The sequence below is a fragment of the Platichthys flesus genome, chromosome 9 (assembly GCF_949316205.1).
Source record: "Platichthys flesus chromosome 9, fPlaFle2.1, whole genome shotgun sequence".
In the NCBI taxonomy this organism is placed as follows: domain Eukaryota; kingdom Metazoa; phylum Chordata; class Actinopteri; order Pleuronectiformes; family Pleuronectidae; genus Platichthys; species Platichthys flesus.
In genome coordinates this window covers 4,354,897-4,373,148 of record NC_084953.1, presented here as the reverse complement: position 1 = coordinate 4,373,148, position 18,252 = coordinate 4,354,897, and the positions used below count along the sequence as shown (strand labels likewise).

General features: G+C 43.8%; 1 protein-coding gene across 1 annotated transcript in view; it reads left to right on the top strand.

The window, feature by feature from the left end:
• LOC133961144 (contactin-associated protein-like 4) overlaps window positions 1-18,252 on the top strand; it is a 66,969-nt gene that overhangs the window by 36,454 nt on the left and 12,263 nt on the right. Inside the window, exons 8-17 of the mRNA XM_062396145.1 lie at window positions 27-294; window positions 698-847; window positions 3,748-3,919; window positions 8,589-8,695; window positions 9,846-9,965; window positions 10,086-10,289; window positions 11,228-11,390; window positions 12,863-12,990; window positions 13,653-13,823; window positions 15,987-16,205. Coding sequence (XP_062252129.1) covers window positions 27-294; window positions 698-847; window positions 3,748-3,919; window positions 8,589-8,695; window positions 9,846-9,965; window positions 10,086-10,289; window positions 11,228-11,390; window positions 12,863-12,990; window positions 13,653-13,823; window positions 15,987-16,205 — 1,702 coding nt within the window. The remainder of the gene's footprint in view (window positions 1-26; window positions 295-697; window positions 848-3,747; window positions 3,920-8,588; window positions 8,696-9,845; window positions 9,966-10,085; window positions 10,290-11,227; window positions 11,391-12,862; window positions 12,991-13,652; window positions 13,824-15,986; window positions 16,206-18,252) is intronic.

The window sequence follows — 18,252 nt, the reverse complement described above, 5'->3', positions numbered from 1 at the left end:
TTTCTCATCCTCCTTCTTTTTCTCAGGGCAATGTGACCTTTTCTTGTGCTGAGCCAGTTTCGGTCGCCGTGACGTTCACCGACTCCCAGAGCTTCCTGCAGTTGCCCGGACTGACGTCGTGGTCGTCGGGTGTGGTCGCTGTGGCGCTGCAGTTCAGGACGTGGAACAAGGCGGGGCTGCTCCTGACCTTTGACCTCCCGCAGCTGGAGAGCACAGTCTGGTTGTACCTGAGCGAGACCAGACTCCGCCTACAGATTAGTAAATCGGGCAGGGCCGCACTGGAGCTCAGTGCAGGTAGGTTCCACTGTGACTCAGCATCTGTTGACCGTGTTCTCCAGGTCAGTGACAGAGATTTAAGAACCAAATTTAACAAAGTTTCCGACGTTCTGGAAAGTTCATTTTACCAGGAGTGGAAATATTACTAAGTAAAGTATCTCCAGATGATTCCTTGTGAGGGATGAGACCCCAGCAGTAGAGAACCCACTGTGAACTTGTTTGTCTGGACCTGCTGGCAAGGACAATAAAATATTTATGGATGTTTTACAAACCCACTGACATAAGTAAGTTCTTTCACGACTCTTCACCTGGTTCCCCTTACAACTCGAGTCTCAATGCAAAGAAAACAGTTCATCTGTGGCTTTATCTCTACCTTCCATTAACTAATTTAAATTTAAACACTGTATGTGTGTGTGTTCAGGTTCAGGTCTGAATGATGGTCAGTGGCATTCAGTGGAGATGATCTCCAGAGACGATTGTCTGAGCATCACGGTGGACAAAGACGAAGGAGCCACGGCTCACACCAGCGTCCCACTTCCTCTCACCGCGGCTACTCAACTCTTCTTCGGTGGTAAGTCGATGTTATTACTTCCAATGTCTGGGCAGTTTCAAAATGTTTTCTTGTTAGTATCCGAGACGCGTGTTTATTAACTTAAAGCCGTCTCATTTTAAATGTTCTTAATATCTGAAAGTTGTACTTGTACTACTCACATCGACATTTAGGACTGGTTGAAATTCAGAGTTGTTATAATCATCATCTCCAGATCTCCGTTGGCTGTTTAGTGTCCCGCAGAGAGGGATGAAGTCGTAAAGCTGCAACCCCCCCCCCCCCTTTCTCGTCTCTTCTCGAGTCAATCTCCGCCTCCTCCTCCTCTTTTTCTTTGATGTTTCCTCCCTCCGACTGATCTTTCTCCTCTTCCTTCATTTCTGCTCCATTTGGCAAGCATTTTCTCTCGCTCCAATCACCTTTCGATTTCTTAAAGACCAACTCTTAAAGTCTCTCCCTAAAAAGTTCCACCATAGTTGAAATTTGATAAATATGATCATCTTACTTGAAATATTAGCTACACTGACCCCCCCCCCCACCCCCCATGGCCCTTCACATTCTGGTGCCAGACACCACAGAGCGTCTTCAGGGCTCCTGTCGTGTCCATGCGTCGGTGGGCTGCAGCTGTTCAGTGAGGCATTATGCAGCAGGGACTTTCATAACGTTTTCTCTCATCAGTGTAATTTCCTTCGTTGTCGGGCTCTACAGTGATGTCGGCTTATGATGACACACAGGGGGACATGTACTTTTTGACAAGTAAATCACTATGAACCATTTAACAAATCCTAACACTCATTACTGCTTCACTGTGGAGCTTAGAGTTTCACCAGTTTAACAAAGACTTCAAAGCGTCACAGAGACAAATTGGATGCTACAAGATGAAGTGTTTACAAATTTTCCAAAGTTCCTCCATCTCCATCCGTCAGTGCATGAAAATAACTCCCTGCAAATCTTCCTTTCAGCTCCTAAAATTCAAAGTGACAATATTGGTGAGTCATGGTTTCCCCTCCTCTGCTGAGAGGTGTTGAACTGAGCGCGAGCTTGGCGGACTGTAATTAGAGCAGTGCAGAGCCCGGAGCTGGAGTCGCTGCTGTATTTGGACGCAGAACGCCTCCGACCAGGATCAACCCCGAGCGCCATGAGTCACTGATGGATAAGACATGGTTTTTAAATGACAGCCACCTCAGGTCTGCACTTACCAGGCACCCGAATTAGCAATATGGAAAATCGGGAAACTGTGTCGAGGCTTATCGTAAATGAAATAATAATAAACTTCTCGGGAGAAAAAGAGATTAACAAGTAGATTCTTCAGTGACAGTGGAATAATGACACCCCCTACTTACATTGAATCTGTACGTTGAAATATGTGGAGGAAAGACCAGTTTCTCTTCTGGAGTGGAACCACTGAGCTGCTAGATGCAGTTCTGAGATGACAGAGAAGGAATCTGATTACAGCCAGGAGCTTTAAGAGGGACTTCGGGGGCCCCAGGCCAAAGGGACCTGTGGGGTACATATCATTTTAGAAAAACAACCTTACCCCCATGTTAAGGAGATTAAGATGGATGAAGCACCTCCACTTCTTGGTGTTGTATAACAATGAAGCCAAAGTATGTGTGCTGGTCTCTAGTACTGCACAGTCGTGGTTGTGGTGTGGCGTCGTGGTGTTGAGGTCCTCAATCGATATCAGCTGTCAATCATGATGTTTTCTTTAGCATCAAATATCTAATTACATCCAAGTTTAGCTGAAAATAATATCACTCAGATCGTTGTGACTTAATACAGAAACCATATTTGAGAAAAACCTTTTAACGTGTACACTGACTTTTTAGTTTGTTCCATGTCCCATCTACTAACATGGGGGAGGTCGGGTTTATGATACAGCAGCCAGCCTCCATTTTCTGGGAGCTGTCTTGTTGATCTGTCTTTTTAGTCTAGAGCTGTCAGTTACACTTCCTGTTGTCCTACACAATGGGTGTGACACCGTCTTTGTCGGCATTTATTTCCAACTCGTGTCTGAGGTGAGGCGCTGCTCACAGCCTGGTCGTCAGGACGGATTTCACACTGGTATTTACATCGCTCACTTTTAACACGTATAATTAATGTGAGTTTTAAAATTACACGTGGCGCCTCTCAAAGTTGGTCCATGAACTGGAGAAGTTAGACGTGTAGAAATAATGTAGAAAAAATATGAATATGATACTCTCGAATATATTATTACCATTCTAAAAGTACTGTTCAACACTTGTTTTCAGCTGCCTCTTTTGAATGTGTTTGTTTATGTTTAGATTTAAAGGGAGAGTAATAGTCTCCATATTTCAGGATTCATGTTATTTTATGCCTCCATCAATCATTAAACATTACAGTAATTCGAGACCCACTGGGGCTTCTAGAGGGAAATGGTGTTTTACTTGTTTTTTATCTTGGAAAGAAAAGTTAATTTAATTTCCAGTCTTTCCTCGATTGCTGCGGCAGCTCATTAATCTTAATCTTCATCATCACCTCCTTAGCACAGCAGACGACTTCTCCTCACACATTTTACACATTCTCCTTCTAAAGAGTTATTACACAAGTACCCAGAACTCGGTTTAACTGAAATAAATAAAAGGAAATACAATATTCGCAGCTGCGGGAGAAAACATCTCTACTGAACCCTGTGTGAATCACTAACCAGTGTTTATCCACCAATAAAAGGTGTCTTCTCTGTGTTGCATGAATGAAAGAGGCATATTTAGTGTATTTCCCTCATTTGGTTTCTTTTCTGTGACATTTACTGTATTTCGATGTTTTTTATTTACAATATTTGGCCTTTCCGAGCTCATAAAGGTTAAATTATCGATACTAAATGGTACAAAGAGAACAGTGCATCGACAAATACAAAGTGGAGTCCAACCTCTGATCTGAGTGTCCCGTGTGTCTCTCCTCAGGTTGTCCTGCTCAGCCGAACAGTCGGGGGTGCACGAACCCTTTCACCACGTTCCAGGGCTGCATGCGTCTCCTGACTCTGGACGACCAAACTGTGGACCTGATCAAAGTGCAGCAAAGACTTCTGGGAAACTACAGCCACTTGCAGATTGACATGTGCGGCATTATCGACAGGTCAGTCTCCAAAAATATCAATTTTATCCCACACATCCTATGTCTGTCTGAACATGAGATTTGTGAGAACACCTGTAGGAAGAAGTTTGTGATTTGTTTGCATTTCACTCCTGGTTTGAAGCAAATGCAATTCAATCAGTGGAGGCTGGAGACAGAGAGACGTTACTTTCCTCACAAGCCAGAAAACACGTCTCCTCATCCTCCTGCTCTGCAACGAGTGAGTGTTTAAAGTGAAGCTGCAGCTTCAGGAGGCGTCTCACAGGAGATCGAGCTGCACAGGCTGGTGCTAATGAGGGTTTCAATTCAATTAGTGCTGGTTTCATACAGTTTTTTATTTGAAGCCCTTTGAGGAGCTGTTTGGTTAATTGTTCTGAAGTTTCTCTTCAGTAGTAAAAATCCCTTTGTGCTGCAATGATGTTGTATGGCTCCGTTTTCCAGGTTTGAATTATGTGTGAAAGCTTTTCAAATGGATTTGGACTAAGAACGAAAGGGACCGCTCACAGACATGCCGAAGGAAATACCCACAGTTCAATGCAGTGTGTCGGGGGTAAACAAAATAAACCTCAGCATAACAATAAACAAACGAGCACGGAAGGAGAATCCAAACCCTGACGTTGACATTACAAGACTTGTAACCCTAACCCTAAAAAGTTTTCAGTTTTTGGTCTTTTCTGATTCTTCCAGTTTCATGAAAATCCGTTGAGTAGATGTTGTGTACTTCTGCTGACAATCAAACCAATGGACGGGGGTAATAAAATGCATATTAACCAACAGATCAACATAATAACTGAGGTGATTGAAAGGTGAAAACATTACTCGACTTTGACCTTCAGTTAAGATCAGAGGGAAACTTTGATATCAGAGGAAGCAGGCTGACAAGCTGCTGACGGAGGTGATTTACTTAAGGATGCTTTCAAATTTTCTAATAATCCGCACTCCACCACACGGTTATGTAAGATCTCAAACCTCAGCCATTTCTCAGCAGGGGGGGGGGGGGGGTAAATCACTTGTTTACGACACGGAATAAAAAAGATCAAGTTGAAGAAATCTCTCCCTGAGGCACAAGTGCCAGCCTTTGAAATCAAGGATTTGAAAATAGAACAGTCTCCACCTAATAATCTAAAAAACTCTCATTCTTGATTCTTACAGAGTTAGACGATCAGCAGCTCCTGTGACGCTGCAGACGTGCACGAGAGTTTTTCTTTCAAAGTTGAGCAAACCCAAAATAAAATTGTCCACTCTTTTCAAAATGCACTTTCTTTCGAGGAGTTAAATCCGAAAAATATCACTCTTACACATTATCTGTCAGTTATATCAAATGTGCAAAAAATGGTTGGACACAGATCTGACATGGGAAAGGTGTAAGTGTCAGACGTTGTTCAACCGCTTTGTCTGAATCACACTGACGCCTTCAGACCCACAAAGTCTGTGAACTCACCACCTGCCTCACACCGACGCCTCACAGTGTGTGTGTGTGTGTGTCTGTGTGTGTGTGTTGAAGTGAGATAGATGAAGCTGTCAAAAGGCCGTAATTCTGACCTCTCTGCTCCTGTCAGGCTCCTGACAGCTTAATAAAAACAACCTGTCAATGCTCACGCACCCGCCCACAAATAAGAAGACACACAGGTCACAGAGAGGTTCTCGTCCTCTGCTTGTGTCTGACTGTCTGTGTGTCACTGTCTGTCTGTCAGACGCTGATCTTACCACGCACACATATGCACACACACACACCTTCACACACTCATTCCCAAGCTCCCTTTGTGTCTCAATTCGGGGATCCATCCTTCAGAGGCTCCATTTGAAGACACAGCAGACAGTGTCCCAGGTGTCCAATGCGTCCATCCACCTCAGAGCAACAGAGGCTCTTGTCGGTTGGATCCAGGTCCAACCTATCCCATGATTCATTTAGCTTCAGTGAAAAAACTCATTTCTCGAAAAACGCATTAATCAATGTGAAAACACTGGAAGAATTCATTATTAAATTGACGTTACTCGACTGAATGATACAAATGTTAAATAACACATTTTTTTCACACTTTCAATCAAGCTAATGGCTGTAGCGGTGGGACAAGCTGGTGATGCATTAAAAAGTCAGGACCGTTTTGGTTCAGCAGACATGAAGGATGCAGCCCCTGAATTGAGACACAATTGTGTGTGAGTGTGGCTGTGTGTGTGTGAGTGTGTTTTATCTTTGATCAGAGCAGGCGAAAGCATTAAAAAACCCACCTTCCTCTCTGGCTCTCTCTCTGCAGGACATCCCGCTCTACCTGTCCGGTAATAGAGAGCAGGCGGGAGGCGCGGCGCTGCGTTGGTTTAGCCAGAGGCGCTAATAGAAACCAGGAGATTGGTTGCGAGCCCTGTGATCCACGTTACATTATAGGACAGCACTGGAAACTTTTTAGATAAGCTGCAAAGTCTCTTTTCCCAGTTAATCCCGGAGCCCTGTGATCTGAGCTGGGCTGCAGCACACTGTCACATTGCATTGCAAATCGTTAGTCAGGCTCGGAGCCCTCCAGAGATTCATAGAGGACAAAGTGTTTTGAAACTGGGAACTTTTAGGGCCCTGGAAAGAATTATAATAGATGAAGTGAGCCAGTTCAGCTCACAGTTTGACCCGGGCTTGTGTTTGTGATTCCTTTTTGTAATTCTGGCTGCCACTGCTCCTGGATCAGTCTGCGTGTGGCAGCCGGCTGCCGGCAGCAAACTGAATGCTGAGAAAATGACAGAGAACTCCTCCATTGCTCCTGGAAAGAGTTTCCTACTGCGGCTGCAGACGAGTCTTGCCAAGAAAAGTTTCTCCAAACTTTAGCAGACTTCAGAGAGAGGAAGAACAAAGGGGATTTTTGGGGGGGAAACAAAACTCCTGCAAAGTGGCTGCATGCACACAGGTTTGTTTGTTCGAACGATGCAGATAAAAGAGTGGATCAAAAACGGGCTGTTCTCTCGTTCTGCAGCCTGGTGGGAGAACTTGTGAAAGTAAACTGTGTTTCACCTGCTGAGGAAATCTAGTTCGGTTGAGTTTTATAAAAATATAAATCCCCAAACCATAAGAAAGGCAGAAGAATGGCTTACGTCACCATCGGATAATAAGCATTTGGTTCACAATATCAACTCAGCAATAAGTTATGACGTCTCCATTTATACAAACTGGCTCTTTTCCAGCTACACTGAGTGATTCTGCAGATTCTCTCACACTCCTCTGACCTCCTTTGAACTGGTTCACTGTCCAAACCTTGCTGCTGCTATCCTCCTCTCCTCTCATCCATCTTTCCCTCCGTCCCCTTCAGCCATCAGTTTCAGCTCCTCATTACCACCTGCTCTCTCCCACCTCCTGCACCAACTTAATTCCTCAATCCTACTCTACCTCCTTTCCATTGCTCCTTTGGATACTTGGCTTTGCGTGATTGTGATTTTGTCTGTTTAACTTTGTGAGGCCATTTTTTTAGTTGACTGTTAATATTGGTTGTTATTCGTTGAGATACAACATGTCCTCTGCCAGGGAGTCCTGGTCAAGATGGGCAGCATTGAAAAGGCAGTTTTTCTACTCTTATCTAACACTTTACAGTTCAAGTTGCAGTCATACATTTGTGCAGTCCATCTATATTCTATCACTCACCATCAATACATACGGAATGCAGACTGTCCATGCAGGTGCCTGGGGATTGAACCACCCGACAAATTCAAACCCCCCCTCACAATATTTTTGAGTGAGTGTTTAAACTAAGTAATAAACTGAAGCAGTTTTTGCTATAAAGGGTTTGTGTGAATAATTCCCACACCTTGTTATAAATTCACATCGCAGCATCTATTAATATCTGTCACTGTTTTATACAAATTAACTTAAATGGGTCCATTTTTATTTCTTATAGCAGAAAGATGTATTAGAAGATAACAGAATAAACTGTTATGAAAAAAGGGCCTTTAGTAATTAACTGGATAGATCTTAGTATTAGTATTAGTCTGTGTTCCTCAGTTGCAGTACAAACTTTTTTGTTTCCTCATCCACGTTTTTGTTCAGTTCTTCAAGGATATACTATTAAACTTTCAATTTAAATTGACTGATTGAAGGAGTTTGAATTGTGCATTCATGTGCAACTTCATAGATTTGTATAAAAAAGTTTCCCATATTGGTTCTCGATGTTAGAGCCGGTGTTAATGTATCACTGCTGTGGTGTGCTGTAGATTCTGCTTTTGCAAATACGAATGATCTCACAGCTGATTGAACTGCACTTGGTCCCAGTTTAATATGCACTAAATTAAACTGTTTTGCATCGGACTCTTAAGCATTATAGGTTTCCGAGCCACAAATGTCTCGCCTCTAATTGCACCACAAATAAAGCAGCATGTTTTTATTCGGCTCCTAAACTTATGATAAGTAGATTTCTTTCATTAGAAAAACCCTGTTCCATCTCCGATTCTCTCATTTAATATGCAATCGATTTGCGAGATCTTCCTCATCCTGTCATATTTAGTTCTTTCATATCAATAAATCTGAGAGAAATGTGGATGTTTCAAACCTAGAAACAAAGATTTAAAATGGTCTGAACTGAAACTTTTTGTTGTTGTCTTGAATCAGCTTTTTTTCAGGGGCCTCCTGCACACCTGCTCCTCAGAAGAGCCGGGGCCTTTTCATTTTCCTTTTCCTCACTTGTCTGTCTCTGTCTCTCAGGTGTTCTCCCAGTCACTGTGAACATGGAGGCAGATGCACTCAGTCCTGGAGCAGCTTCCACTGCAACTGCTCCACCAGCGGCTACAGAGGAGCCACCTGCCACAGCTGTAAGCAACTAGACCAACAGAAACATCTGGATGCTTTTGTAATGATGATATAGACGGAGAGAAATAGAAGCTGCTTCGGTGTTGAAGTGGTCAAGGCTTTTAAAATAGTAGGTAAGCAGTGAAGCCAAAACATGAGCTGAAGGATGCTAAAACGCTCCATATATCTAAGAGGAGTCAGGTGATGGTGAATTCTCTTCAGTGACTTGCCCAAGGACACTTTGGCATGCAGTGCAGAGGAGACCAGTTTCAAACTGCCGACCTCCTGGACAAGCTGCTGAGCACAACAAACACATCGTCTCATAAAGCCAGAAATTAAAAATAAATAAATTTGCTGAATCACTGTTTCCGTGCACAACTCGGATTTTCTTTTAAACTTTAACGACACATCAGATATTTTCCTTCGCACTGCAAATTCAAGTCTAACACATCTTAAAAACCAACTTATCTTTAAAAAGGCGGTTATTAACTCAAAGTTACACACAACCTGCTGGCATGTGGAGCCTTGTGGGGGAGTTTGCAGCTCTTTTAAAAAAAAACACTGCTTCTTAATGAAAAAGAGCCTAAGACATGATGCAGAAATAAAGTGTCACCCTCTCAGGGAGCTGAGGAGAGAACAATGGGGGGGGGGGGGGCATCCTGCTGCAGATGAAAGCTGTAATTTCCTCCCACTTCTCACTTCAAACAGCTCACATCAACCGCGGTGTCAGAGGGAAACTCTGCCAGCGTCTGTCTCCACTTGTTTGGTGTTTTGATTGTAGAAGTTTGAGGTTTTTCTTCAGGTTCATGAGAAGAATCGCAAAAAGAAGCAATTAAGAAGTGATACAAACTTGTGTGTGTGTGTGTTTGTGTGTGTGTTTTTGTGTAAAAATGAATCGTGCCTCTGGACATAACACAGGCAGTTATTCTGTTTTCTGTAGAAAAAAAATCTGTTTGGTTTTATGTGGACATTATTTAGGAGACAATAATGTAAATTCTCAAACGCAACATTTTCTCATTAGTTTGTAAAAGGAGTTATATTCAGACTCCAGTTCTGTGAAATCTTTTCTGCATTAACATTGTTTGAAATCCACTTTGTGACACAGCTCCTGTTGATTCAGTAGAAAGTTATTAAGTTATTGTTGATATTCTTTCATTGTGTTTCCCTCCCCAGCGACTTATGAGAAGTCGTGTGAGGCGTACAAACACAGAGGCAACACATCGGGACAATATTACATAGACGTTGACGGCAGTGGACCAATCAAACCCCAGCTCGTCTACTGTAACATGACAGGTAGCACAAAGACACACAGACACGGTACCAGTTCATATCTCAGTTCAACCCAGTAAACCCAGCTCCTCTCTATTCAATGTGTCTCCCTCAATGTCTGCATCTTCCTCGTCTTCCCACCAGAGGACAGGGCGTGGATGGTGATCCAGCACAACAACACTGAGCTGAGCCCAGTTCACTCGTCTCCCGAGCGAAACCAACATTCAGCCCATTTCCATTACTACGATTCTGAGGAGGAGCAGCTTCTCGCCATCATCGGCCAATCGGAGCACTGTGAGCAGGAGCTGTCGTACCACTGCAGGAAGTCCCGCCTCCTCAACACACCAGGTAAAACCCAGACATGAAAACCACCTGTAGAGGGCGCTGCTGCTGAGTAAAAGTTACATAGTGTTGCTTTAAGTTGCTGAGATGATTGTGGGTGAGAGTCACATATTCAGGTGAAGCTCTCTCTTGTGTTTATTTACTGAAGGTAGAGGAAAGTGTGTAGTTAAAAGTAAAAGGGGAATCAGAGAACAGGTTCAGCTCAGGATCTATATTTGACAGCGGAGTGGGGTGAACTTCTGATTTAGTTTGTTTTGAAAGTAACTTAAACATCAGTTACTTTTTCTGTTGTGCGTTCTCTCCGCCTCATCACGCTGCAGCGGCTGAAACTTTCTCTCAGCTTCTAGTAACTTTACTGCTCAAAATGGTAAATGTACAAGTTGCATTTTTTTTTACGACTTTGCTCTTCTGATGCTCCTCTTTCTTTGTAAAACAGAATCTTAATCTGAACATGTTCCTTTCTTCTACCGGAAAATAAGGCTCTTAGGTTTCAAAGAATGTCAGCTGCCAGCACTTTGTGCACCTCCTTATCAGGATCCTTTTGAGGGAGAGAGGTCTAGAGAGAGCCGCTGCCCATTATCTGTCCTGTTGTATCAGGGAAACAGCAGCGATACATGATCAAGGCCGGGCAGCGAGGCTGTGAGGAGCCGCTAAAGGGCTGGCACAGGGTTTGTGTTCAGATCCAATGGAGCTTTTGAGATGGATAGAAGGTGGAAGAAGAAGAGGATTGTTCTATATACTTCTTTTATATGTCAGCCGAGCATGGACTTAAACAAACACATCCACAAACCTGTGTGCAATGAAAATAAATGAGTGACGCTTTTAGAGACATTCAGTCATCAGTCACTGTTTCCTCACAGGATGTATTGTCTTACCTCTGCTGTATCATTCGTGTGGAATGATTAATATGTTTGTTTGTCTGTGTGTGTGTGTTTGTCTTTCAGAGGGGGTTCCGTTCAGCTGGTGGGTGGGAGGTCCGGGTGCTGGTCAGATCCAGACGTACTGGGCTGGAGCTCAGCCGGGGAGCCGTCAGTGTGCCTGTGGTCTGCAGGACGCCTGCCTGGATTCACATCACTACTGCAACTGTGACGCTGATTACGACCAGTGGTACGTCACCAGATTCTGCAATATACCGCTGGAAATTATGGCAAATGGGGCGGTCCGCTCCTGTTTAACAGATCTGGGCCACAAGTCGGCCAAATCAATGCATGTCAACCAAAGGACACAAATAATTAGTTTTGTGCTACTTGGACCGTATTCACCATTTGGCACTTGGGCCACTTCAGGTTCACATCCACATCACACCTTGCTGTATGTTCGCCAAATAACACCGACCTTTGTTTTGGAATATTTGATCCATATTTGCTATTTTACAAGCCACTTTTGAGATAAGATTAATTTTGTCCAGAAGACCAGAAGAAGTGCTGCATCAATGTCAAGATCAGTTAACTGGTTGCACCAGCTTTAAAAGATTCATATTTCAAAGTGTCTTGGAGCAGATATTACACTGAAAAGGTAGCATGATGTTTCAGAGGCTGTAATCATGAGTCATCAAAACCATTCAGCGTTTTTCCCATCACATCCCGGTCTACCGGACTCAAAGGAGCCACAGGACGTCCACCACAAATCCCCAAATATTTACAGATCCTTCTCTCTTCGTGTTTCATCCTCTCCTGCATTCAAATCCTTTCATCCTCGCTGTGAGCAATTCTCTATTTAGGTCGCTTCCCCAATCCTGTGACCAATTATACCGCTAGAGCCATTTCTCCCGTACTGTAACCAATCCTGCCACCGTTTGCATCGCCAAAGGTCTGTCTCTCCATTATCTCCCTGCCTGGATCTGACTCTATTTTTACAGACCGTCTCCTGGTGTCGTTCTCACAGATTCAAGGCGGCTTTCTGTGCTGACAGTCCAAGATTTATTTCTTGTTAAAGAATTTGCAGAAACAAAAGCTGCTGGAAGGTGAAACAGAACAGCAGTTCCACAAAACACGTGGAGTCGAGCCCAGAGTCCTCGTTTGAGCACTTTGTTGTTTGGGTTCGGCTGTGGGCTCCAGTGTTTCACCCGCTCTGTGTGCGTGATCACTCAGCTCGCTGGGGTTGATGCCCTCTTCTTCACCTCTGTCCTCGTCTCCACCTTGTTTTACAGCTTCCTCTCTCCTTCGTCCTTTTTATAATCAAACCTCATCTTCTTTTCCTCCACCTTGTCTTCCTCCACATCCTTTGTCATCACCTAATCCCTCATCACCTAATCTCTTTGGTTTTCTCTCCTCCTCTTCTTCTTGTCTTAATCAATCTCCCTCTTCCTCCTCTTCTTTCCTCTCATCATCCAACTTCCTCTCCTTTTCTCCCCTAACCCTTCTTCACCTCCTTTTCCTTCATTTCATTCTCCTTTTCTTCCTCTTTACATCTCTTTCCTCTTCTCACCATCTTTGCTCATCAACCCCTTCCTCCCTTGTGCCTTTTCCTCTTCTTTCCTCCTCCAACTGTTCGTCTCTTCTCTTTGATTTCCTCCTTCTTCGTCACCTAATTTGTTTCCCCTCCTCCTCCTCCTCCTCCTCCTCCTCCTCTACTTCCAGGACCAACGACTCAGGCCTCCTCACCCATAAGGAGTCTCTTCCGGTGAGGTCTCTGGTGCTGGGAGACGTCCAACGTCCTGGGTCGGAGGCCGCCTACAGGGTGGGGCCGCTGCGATGTCATGGAGACAGTGAGTTCATTTCAGAAGTATCTTCAACCTCTTAGCAGTACTGGAGAAGTTTTATGTTTGTTTTTTAGTGACAGAAAAAGGAAAATGTTGCTCGATATCGTATAGGCGACTTTTCAATAATTAAATATTAATAAACACTCTATATAAGCAATTAGTCCTCTGTTGATGTCTCTGTGATCTGTAAATGAGAAGTAATTAAGGATTTAATAGAGATATTAAAAACCAAGCAGAAATACGGTCCAAACAAAGAAGCAGATTAATGGACAAATATGTCCACTAATTAGGAAATCAATAGCTGAAGTATGATTCCATTTATGCTCTTTAACAACAATGTATGAGGAGAAGATACATAATGAACTCATCGAAATGGTAATTGCCTCTGATTTCATTCTTCTGTTTAACGAGCAAATAAAACAATTATAAATATATAAACTTCTCACAAAGTAAATCAACACAAATGAGCCCACGCAGCTGGAGTTGTGTGTTTTGTTCTTTTTCTAATTAACTGAACAGTTGCTTCATTTGTTTACGACATGATTCTCATTATCCAGCCATAACAACGAGCTGTGTTTTAATAAGCTTTGTTCCTGAAGTGATATATCACACAACACAAAACAAAGAGGGACACAGGTGATTTGTTTTCCTTCTTGTTTGATTTGCAGGGAACTTCTGGAACGCTGCGTTTTTCGATAAGGAGACATCTTACCTGCACTTCCCCACCTTCCACGGCGAGCTGAACGCCGACATCTCCTTCCTGTTTAAGACCACGTCCTCCTCCGGCGTCTTCCTGGAGAACCTGGGCATCAAGGACTTCATCCGCATTGAGCTCAGCTGTGAGTGTGAATGGAGGATGACTCTCATTACCAGGTTTCGTGATTTGTTCTACCCTCTAGGGAACCTTTAACCTTCTGGGGTTGAAGGACACCTCCGCTTTTTCAAATCAATCAATTCAAAGTTTGCAGGAATCCTGTTGTTTGGGTCAGGGTGGATGGTTATTGGGTCAGTCAAATATTAGCCTCTGAGCCCATCGGCTATCGTCTGATGATGAATTCACCTCTGGGGGCAACAGCCAATAATTTGTAGACAGTGGATATCAAGGCTTGTCTTCTGTTGATCGTCCACTGTTCCCAGTCAGACGTTTCTCCACAGGAGCAGAGAACAAGTTGGCTCAGCACCGTTTTCTTCCCAACCCTCAATCTCTGACCTCAACCAAGTAATTCTGATCAAAACCAGTCGTTCCCTGATTCAAAACAAACTCATTTCTTGCACTGTGTCATATCAGGAATCTTTTCGAAGGCACGACTCAGTATTGTCACCTGATATTATGTATTGAATTTGGAGGAGGATTTAAATGGTGGGTGGAGTTTCAAGCTCTTTCACGTTTGCTGGTTTGGTGTCGATGAAGCAGGAAGTCCAGAGTTAAAGATGTTCGATTACTGGCCACACTCTTTAACAGATGATTTGTGTGGACTAAGGTGCATAGTCTTTCTAATGTCTGCCCGTCCCCCTCACTCAGAGACATGGTTAGACATCAGGATGAAAGGTGTCCTTCCTAGTAGCTGTCTCTTATCTCTGCTGGTGTTATGACAGCCGACCCGACTGGAGCGAGGCCAGAGAGCAGTTGCTCTATCAACTCATTCCTCTGGGTCTTTCTCGAGCGCCAGGGCGGTGCAGCTTTTCCCTCCACTGTCCGTGAGGGATTGTGTTTTCTTCTTCACACACATGTCTCTGACTTCATCTCTAAAGGTGGAGCTTTGGCACAGTCTGATGAAGGATGAACAGACGCTAAGTGGCCTCCAGCTCACCTCTCCTCGTTATATGTTAGGTTTTTTACCAGTTTAATGGCTGTGAAGGTTAATGACTAAAAGCCTAGATTAGGTTTGGAGTTTTTCTCCATCTGGGGCATTTAACAGCATTTCTAGCAGCCCTATTTTTGTAAATCTGCGTGTGCCCTTAAAAAGTGTTTACAATCTGTCAGACGCAGACACACAGCAGCAGCCGCTGCCGTTTGATCTAATGGGGCAACTGCGACGTCCATGAAATATCTACTAAAAGTGTTCTGTGTTTTATATGCAAACATTATTACACAGTCACTATTTGACCACTAGAGAGAAAGTAAGACCTGAGGTGAACAGCAACTGGAATAAAAGTTGCTTGTGTGTCGACGATATGAAAGAAGAATGTGCAGCTGGCAGACACACACACACACACACACACACACACACACACACACACACACAAAACACAGGCACACACACACACACACACACACACACACACACACACGCACACACACGCACATATGTTGCAGTCTTTCTTTCCTGCCCTGCTCTGGTCTCTGAATCATCTCAGATCTTTGTCCATCTGTCTGTCCATCCTGCAGACAGCTGGGTGGGTGGGGGTGAGTCTCTTCACACTTCACACAACATAAGATGATGATGATGATGATGAAAGGACAAAGTGGGTTTATTGAAATATGGCGTCTCTCCGGGACCAATCTGAATTAAATCAGATTTTTCTTTACATTTTCAGGCTGAAGAAAGACACATTGATATTCTTTAAATAATGATTTAACCTTTACAAAATGGGATTATGTAATCACCCCGCATTCCTCACAGAAATAAGTCATCAGACAGTCTTCATATGTCTGTTGTCTCAAACTGGAATTCGCACACATCACTGGGAGCAGATCAGAAAACAGTTCTGAGAGTAAACACGATTACATTAAAGTCAGTTTGTCTCAGTGTAGACACGGAGCTGTGGCACCTGTTGGAAGTGACACAGCAGATTTACAGAGTCCCGCTCGTCCAGAGGACACAATCATCTCAAAGTTTCAGGTCAGTCAGTTTGAATTCAACAGGAACAAGTCAAGCTCTCTCTGCTGGTGTGACAGTGACAGCCAGTCAACCAAGCCGCCGCTCAGCCCGAGGCTAACCATCCCCGTTGTGTGCCCCCCCCCCCGTCTATCTCATTATCTCCATCCTCTGCCTCCACAGCCTCCTCCGAGGTCGTCTTCTCCTTCGACGTGGGCAACGGTCCACTGGAGGTGCGGGTGGAGACGGGCGTCCCGCTGCACGACGACCGGTGGCACAGCGTGCGAGCCGAGCGGAACGTGAAGGAGGCGTGGCTTCGGGTCGACGGGTTCCCGGCCGCCACGCAGGAGGCTCCCGCCGACGGGCACATCCATCTGCAGCTGAACAGTCAGCTATTCATAGGTGAGGGGCAGGAGTGTGGAACTGTGTGTGTTTCCAAGTGCCTCGGGATGTACAGTAGTCAGGGCTGGTTTAAGGTTATGGTGGAAATAAAGATTCATGGTGCTGTTGAGAGAGAAATGATGGACGATGCATCTCCACTTGAAGTGAACATGTTTTTAATGTTTGATCCCATTAACCCATTAACTAACATGGAGTACATCCTCTTATCAACATCAATTCAAACTCACTCACTTCACTCCATCTCCATTCTCATGATTCTGTTTAAATGCTCCGCACCTCACCCTCAAACTGTATTTGAGCAGATTGAAAATCAGACTTTTGTTATGAGGTTTTATCCTTCCTGCAAATATTTTTGCAACAAATAATAATGGTACCGGGGAGATGGAGGTGTGCATTGATTGGCCGCTTGTGTTAAGCTAATAATCCTTCCTGGACAGCTTTAAGGAAGTGTTCTCCTTATATGGGCAGGACTGTCCTGGATGTTTTTTGCCGGCGTTGCAGAGGGATTTAAATGTGGCCATGAAAATATGATGGGATTTTGAAATAGAACGCAGTGAGGGGGGGGGTTGTTTGTGTTTGCAAAGAAATGGATTCATACCAAAGCCATATGCACGTGGATTCCTCTAAACTTGTTTTAGGGAATGAGGAGTCATAGGCTCCAGAAAATCTGTTAATTAACCATAATATTGCCTCAGGTTACATTATATGTCACGACTCTGGTTCATATTAATTTATAGCTATTGGAAGGCATTGATTTTGCATGCACACCGTGACACACATCCCAGTACAAGCTAATAATACCAGAGAAATGATTTAACTCACTGCATCACTAAAAGGCTCCTGGCAACTTTCAACCTGGACTTTATTCCTGCATGTTACTCGATGCATTTATTGACTTTGTGAATCAATCACTGAATTTCAACCACATTTTGCAAATATTTGTTTTCCTCTCTTGGAGGAATCAGTGTCGGAACATCAGTATAATGATCTGGTGTCACTCCACCCCCGCTCATAATGTGTTGTGAGTGTTTAATGGCTGTTTCTGCAGAAGCAGACTCGAGTCTCACAGAGGTTCGTGGTTTTGTTGTATGATGAGCTGCTGTTTTTCCAGACTCAAGCTGTGAGAGTAATACCCGGCCACTTCCAGTCTGCCAGAGCAATAACAACTACCCTGCGTGGATACAGAATAAGATGTTGAGCTCGCAGCGTAATGAGAAATGTAATTTTTAGAGTCTGAACCCTGTGAGCAGGTGTGAGGCTCCTGTTATAGAGGGTTAGATGTCAGGTGAGTGGAGGGAGGGATTCCCACTCTGGTCTGGATGAATATCAGACACCACATGGTTAATCAGCCTCCACACACTTGGTCCTTCAGCAACCAGCAGACACACAGGCTGTGTCAGTGTTTCTGCAGCAGAGTCCTGGGCTCGTCCTGCTGCAGTGGCAACGTGTGACTGACAAATCAGACTTTACTGCCGAGCAGACAAACAATTACAGATTTACAGTCATACAGAGACACAATGGGGATTTATTCAGAGGCAGGTAAATATGGTTTGATTATGTGAGTTACTTTTTGAGCTACTCTTCCTCCTTAGAAAGGATTAGACACGTTGATTTAGTTTAATTACCACACAGCTGAAACCTTTTCAAATGATCATTTAATCAGCTCTGTGACAAAAGCCTTGTAAACAGGACTCAAAGAGAGTGATCTGAAAAACTCTGAAAACAGGTGTGAGAGTAAATATAAAGTTTGAGGCAAAATTCATAAAACAAAGGAAAAGTCCAAAACACAATCAGAATCAAATCCGACAGGCCAAGAACATAATGAAAGAAAATCTGACAATCTGGCAGAGATCAAGTGGGAACTTAATGGTACATGGTGTTTACAGTATAAATACTATTGAGCAGGAGTGTTTCAAAGAGGTTTGGGGGCCCCGGGGCAAGAGGGACCCCAACCCCAATAGAAACACACCATTCAAATCTTTAAACGCTTCTTTTCTTACTATTTGATATCAAAATTATGAAAAGATAAATAGTTGTAAAGTTGAAG